This window comes from Pan paniscus, chromosome 15 (genome assembly GCF_029289425.2).
Source record: "Pan paniscus chromosome 15, NHGRI_mPanPan1-v2.0_pri, whole genome shotgun sequence".
Classification (NCBI taxonomy): domain Eukaryota; kingdom Metazoa; phylum Chordata; class Mammalia; order Primates; family Hominidae; genus Pan; species Pan paniscus.
The window spans coordinates 94,272,998-94,278,997 of NC_073264.2; the positions used below are offsets into that span (position 1 = coordinate 94,272,998).

Here is a 6,000-nt window from a genome sequence, read left to right on the forward strand (position 1 = left end):
ATGCAAGTAGAGCCCATTTTCAAAAATCAGTCTAACAAGCTGCATCACAAAAGGTTTCCACCTGGAGTTTGCAAAAGGCTTTCAGAGCTAGATTCTCTTAGGCTTGCATTGAGAAAAGGGCTTAACTGCTTCTCAGAGGCAAAGCTACAGTTGTGGAGCAAGGGAAGGCCTACCTGACCCAAGACTCAGTAGTTCTGTAATTTATTAAGAACGTGATCTGTTAAACACCGGAGACTCCGCCAAGGAGCACCAGCATGGTGGGAGCAGGGGCACACAGCCCAGATGGCAGAAGGCCACTCCACACCACGGGCATTTACCCAGCACTTTCTACGCACCAGCCACTCCCTAGCTGCGGGACCCCAAGCGAGGTACCCCGCTCCTCTGCCGATCGGTCCCCGTTCTCAGACAGGTGGCCCAGAATCACCACCCTGGCCAATTTGCAGGGCTGCTGCGAGGCTCTAATGAGACAGCAAATCACCACATACATGCCAAGAATTGCTACTCGCTTCAACTGGGCTTAACCTCATGATATGCAATGACAGCCTCAGGAGCCGAGCACACGCGGGGCACATAGTAGGTGGTCCACAAACGTGGGTGCCCTTTCTTCACGAAAGGGAAGGGGACGAAGGAAGAAAAACACTCCGGTCCAAAAGTACCCTCAAGCCCTTACCCCACAGCGTGGATGCCCCGATTTTCCAGGTCCCTCCGCAACCCTCAGTAGCACTCCCACCGCGCCCTGGGCTGCTGGGGGCCTCCCCAGCCGGGTCACAGTGCACCTGAACGCCCCGGTCCGTGCCACCTCGCCCGCACCGGCCACCGCTTCCCTGGAACGCGGCCGGCGGCCGCCACCGCCACCTGGCTGCTCGGACTCAGTCTCCCCGCGCGCCGCTTCTTCCCGTTTGGCTCCGATCTCCCAAAACAACTAATGAGGCTGCACCGGGCTCGGGCCGGGGGTCACCGGGCTCGGGCCGGGGGTCCCCGGGCGCCGGCGCCGCGTCCCTCCTTACCTGCACAGCTCGGCGAAGGCCTGGAAATTCAGCTTCTTGATTTTCTTCTCGCTCAGCCAGTAGCCAACTCTCTTCCCTTTCAGAAAGGTCTGCATCTTCCTCCTCGGGCGGGGAGCCTGGGTCCGGAGGAAATCGCCCACAGGCCGAGTCTGGCGGCCGGCGCGCGCCGCGAGCGAGTGGGCACCTCCTCCCGGCGGCGGGGACGCGGAACGGGGATCGGAGCTGGGGCGCGCAGTCCTGCCGCGCGGGGCGGGGCGGGGCGCGGCGGGCGGCCGGGAGGAGGGAGCGGCGCTCAGCGCGGAAGGCCACTGGCTGGGCCAAGCTGCCACCGCCCACGCCCCCGCCGACCGCGGGCTCGCCCGCCCGCCCACCGGCTCGCGAGCGCCGCGCCGCCCGGCCTGCCGGCTGAGGCTGGGGCACGGCTGAGCCTGAGTCTGAGTCGGAGCTGGGGCCAGGGCCCGCAGGAGGGGAAGCCGGGCCTCCGCAGACACCGCCCCCGCCCTGCCCGCCCTCCCGCCGCGCGGGCCCGAGCCACACGCCCTCAGGCGGCGGCAGAAGCGCGGCCTCCGAGCCCTTCCTCCCTCCTCCTCCCGCCCGGGTCCTCGCCCTCTGATGTTCCCAGCCGGGCCGTAACCCCTGGGCACGCTTGGACCCCGGCGGGGCGCACGCGGCCACCCGGCCCGGCCAGAGGTCCTCACCCGCCGCCGCCGCCTCCACTTCCTCCTCGGCCTGGTCCCCGCGCGCTGCCCGCCGAGAAGGGCGGCGGCGAGCGCCCGCGCACTCGCCGCCGCTGCCCGCCGCCGCCCCGCGCTGGCCCGGCCGCCCCGCTTGAGCCCGCGGCGGCGAGGAAGCGGCGGGGCGGCCGCCAGGGGGCAGCGCCGCCCGCCGCCTCTTAAAGGCGCCGCGCCGGCCCTCGCGGCTACCCGGCGCCTGTTTGTGTCCCCGGTTGTGGGGTGCGGGGCGCGGGGCTGCCTGGGGGCGGCCGTGGCCCGGCGGTCGTACTTCGGGAAGGGAGCCGCGGTGTGGGCGTGTGTTCCGCCTGGCCTTTGGGGGCGACCGAGCCGCTGAGTTTCGGAAACGTCTCTGTAGCCCCAGCAGGGTTCAGCACCCCCAAGGCGATCCATTGCAACTGCGCCCGGACGGAGACCTTCCAGGAATTCGCCCCTTCCCTCGAGGAAGCGGACCCTGGCCCAGGATAGGGCCCCCGGGGGGGTGGGTGAACACCCAGGGGCCCTCCTAGGCGTAGGACGTGACCACCAGTTCTCACTCTAGGTCCCCTTCACTGAGGGGGGAAGGGGCGGGGACTGGAGGCGACGGCGACAACAGCGGCCGTCCCCGGAGACCCCTTCCTCAGGGGTACGGGTCAGCGTCGGCGCCGGGGAGTCACTAAACCCCGCCTACCCTGCCCTGCCCTATGGGGCAGCCAGGGAGCTTTCCTGCCTCAATGGTCTCTGGGTTTGGGAAGTAGAAATGGACTTCTCTCCCCAGGCCCAGGCAGGAAAAATGGATTCCCGTGGAGGGAAGGCTCAGGAAAGTTTGAGAGGAGACACTGAAGCTGGCCTTGGAAATCAAGGAGATTTTGATGGAGCAGGGAAGGGGGATGAGCTTGAATTGAGGCTGGGAGACAAGAAAGAGCCAAGTTGCCAGCGGGTGACAAAGACTTCCCTTGATCACACTTGAGTCAGGCTCCTCCGAGACCTCTTTCTGACCAGGCCCCGACCTTGGGCTCTGTCCTTGGCCTTCTTAGTCCAGTTTTAGCCAGAATCCTGCTGTCAAGAATATCTCCACGCTTGGTATGTGATCACCCTGGCCGGCCTACATTAAGAAACTCCGTCTCAAAAAAAAAAAAAAGACAAGGATCTCTCTATGCTGCCCAGGCTGGAGTGCAATGGTGCAGTCATAGCTCACTGCAGCCTCGAACACCCCTGCTAAACTGATCCTCCCACCTCAGCCTCCGGAGCAGCTGGGACTACACTGTGTTGCCCAGGCAGGTCTCGAACTCCTGGCCTCAAGCTGTCCTCCCACCTGGGCCTCCCAAAGTGCTGGGATTGCAGGCGTGAGCCACCCCGCCTGGCTTCCCTGCCATCTTTAACGAGAATCTGATTAGTTTTTTTCTTTAACAAGGTAGAGAAAACGGATGGGTGGAGAGTGGAAAAGGCGATGGGTGGGAAACAGGACTCCTCCAGGGGGCCAGCTAGGGACGGGCACTGCATGCCTTAGGCAAGGGTACTGCGAGTTTCGTAGGCCATGGGAGCCTAGAAGGTAAGTGGTGACAGGTTCCAGGGTCAGCTCTGTGGCTTAGAATGCCTGGCTCCTGGGGGGACACGGAAAGCTGGATAAAGGGAAGATGATAGCAAGGACCCCTAGGGCCGAGGCACAAGATGGATAAAAGAAGGCTAACGGAGGCTGCGCATGGTGGCTCATGCCTGTAATCCCAGCACTTTGGGAGGCCGAGGTGGGCACATCACGAGGTCAGGAGATTGAGATCATCCTGGCTAACACGGTGAAACCCTGTCTCTACTAAAAATACAAAAAATTAGCCAGGCGTGGTGGCGGTCGCCTGTAGTCCCAGCTACCTGGGAGGCTGAGGCAGGAGAATGGTGTGAACCTGGGAGGCAGAGCTGGCAGTGAGCTGAGATTGCGCCACTGCACTCTAGCCTGGGCAACAGAGTGAGACTCCGTCTCAAAAAAAAAAAAAAAGGCGGCTAAGGGAGTAAAAACGAAGGGGATGGGGGCAGCAACTATAAACCTGATACTTGAAGTCAGCAGTAGGGATTACAGGCATTGACTTTAAATGTCCTGCTGTTCTTAGGAACTGAAAGACCAGTTGAGGCTGGGTGGTTCAGGAGGGTTCCTGGAATTCCCTCACTCCTTTGGCAAACACATGAGAGCCCAGTGTGTGGCAGAGGAAAATGGACACAAGCCATTGATTAGAAACACGGGATGGGGCTGGGCGCTGGGAGGCCGAGGCAGGCGGATCACCTGAGATCAGGAGTTCGAGGCCAGCCTGACCAACATGGAGAAACCCCATGTCTACTAAAAATACAAAATTAGGTGGGCATGGTGGCGCATGCCTGTAATCCCAGCTACTTGGGAGGCTGAGGCAGGAGAATCGCTTGAACCAGAGAGGCAGAGGTTGCGGTCAGCCGAGGTCGCGCCATTGCACTCCAGCCTGGGCAGCAAGGGCAAAACTCCATCTCAAAAACAAAAAAAAAGAAAGAAAAAAGGGAACGTGGGGTGAGAGCTGAGAGGGAAATGGGAAGGAAGATGGCAATCTGTCCCATTTTGCTGCATGACTGGGGAGACTGTGGCATAGGATCTTGAAGGATGAGTAGGAAGGAGTTCAGTGGGGGAAGGAGGCAACATTCCAGGCAAAGGGGAAAACAGGTGCGAAGTTTCAGAGGGTGAAAAGGGAAGAACTCTGTAAATAAGGGCACGGTAAGATGGAGATGGGCAGGAAGATGAGGCCTGAGAAATGGACAAGGGGAACTTGGGAGGGATGCTGAAGACAGTGTGTGTGTGGTCACTTCTGAACAGGAGCTGGATGAAGTTCTTTTTTTTTTCTTAATATTATTTTATTTTATCTTATTTTATTATTTTATTTTATTTTATTTTATTTTTTGAAATGGAGTCTTGCTGTGTCATCCAGGCTGGAGTCCAGTGCGCCTCCCGGGTTCAAGCGATTCTCCTGCCTTGACCTCCCGGTAGCTGGGACTATTGGCACATGTCACCACGCCCAGCTAATTTTTGTATTTTTTTTTTTTTTTTGAGACGGAGTCTTGCTTTGTTGCCCAGACTGGAGTGCAGTGGCGCAATCTCGGCTCACTGCAAGCTCCACCTCCCGGGTTCATGCCATTCTCCTGCCTCAGCCTCCTGAGTAGCTGGGACTACAGGCGCCTGCCACCACGCCCGGCTAATTTTTTGTATTTTTAGTAGAGATGGGGTTTCACCGTGTTAACCAGGCTGGTCTCAAACTCCTGACCTCAAGTGATCTGCCTGCCTCGACCTCCCAAAGTGCTGGGATTACAGGCATGAGCCACCATGCCTGGCCTGGATGAAGTTCTTTTGGTATCTTCATCTGTAAAGTGGGGATAAATGCCCCACCCAGAGCTGTTGAGAAGATTTAAAGGTCCAGCAGAGAACTTGCCTGGAGGACAAAGTATATACAAGGGCATGGCCATCCTCAGGCTCACAGGAAGCCCCTTATTTAGGGCTCACCCCAGGGCCCTGCATCCTTCCCCTGATTACAGCCTCCCCCAAACCCTTCTTCGTTCTGGCCTTCTGAGTTGGAGCTAGGTAAGGCTCGTCCTCACTGGGACTTCCAAGGTGAACACAAATGTCCTCTGTCTCTAGCTCTCAACTCGACCACTCACTTGCTATGTGACCTTGTAGGCCACTTAGCCTGTCGAGGCCTCAGATCCTCTATCTTACTTCATAAGGTAAACCTTGCTCCATGACAGGAGTTGAAAATACAGCCAGGTGGGGTGGTGCACACCTGTAGTACCAACTACTTGGGAGGCTGAGATGGGACGATCACTTGAGCCCAGGAGTTCGAGGCTGTAGTGCACAATTATCATACCTATGAATAGCCTCCACACTCCAGCCTGGGCAACATAGCGAGACCTCATGTCTAATAAATAAAAATTTAAAGGGCTGGGAATGGCGGCACACCTGTAGTCCCAGCTACTCAGGAGGCTGCAGCAGGAGGATTTCTTGAGCCCAGGAGTTTCAGGCCATCCTGGGCAATACTATGAGACCACATCTCAAATAAATAAATAAATAAACCTGCAACCCTCGCTTGCCTTCTTTGGGGTTAAAAAAATACAAAAAGGAGGGGGCTATGAGGTCTAAAATGTGTGGTATTATGGGGGCGGTGGCGGAATGGGGAAAGGGTAAGAGTAGTGATGTCTCCCTTTGGAACAGGGAGAACAGTCTTTAGCTTCACAAAGACCTGGCTTGGGGGTCCTGCTTCAGCTCTTCTCAGCTTGGGCAA

At 58.4% G+C, this 6,000-nt stretch overlaps 1 protein-coding gene across 3 annotated transcripts in view; it reads right to left on the reverse strand.

Moving 5' to 3' along the window:
• The window catches only part of ITPK1 (inositol-tetrakisphosphate 1-kinase), a 177,873-nt gene extending 174,943 nt beyond the window's left edge, over positions 1–2,930 (reverse strand). Inside the window, exons 1-2 of one of the 3 annotated variants that reach the window (XM_034938037.3) lie at positions 1,706–2,930; positions 1,008–1,244 (exon numbers count right to left, since the gene is read on the reverse strand). In XM_034938037.3, coding sequence (XP_034793928.1) covers positions 1,008–1,244; positions 1,706–2,131 — 663 coding nt within the window. In that variant the 5' untranslated portion in view covers positions 2,132–2,930. The remainder of the gene's footprint in view (positions 1–1,007; positions 1,245–1,705) is intronic. The other 2 variants (XM_034938038.4, XM_055097968.1) reach the window with 2 other exon arrangements.
• Between the last annotated feature and the right edge of the window lie 3,070 nt (positions 2,931–6,000).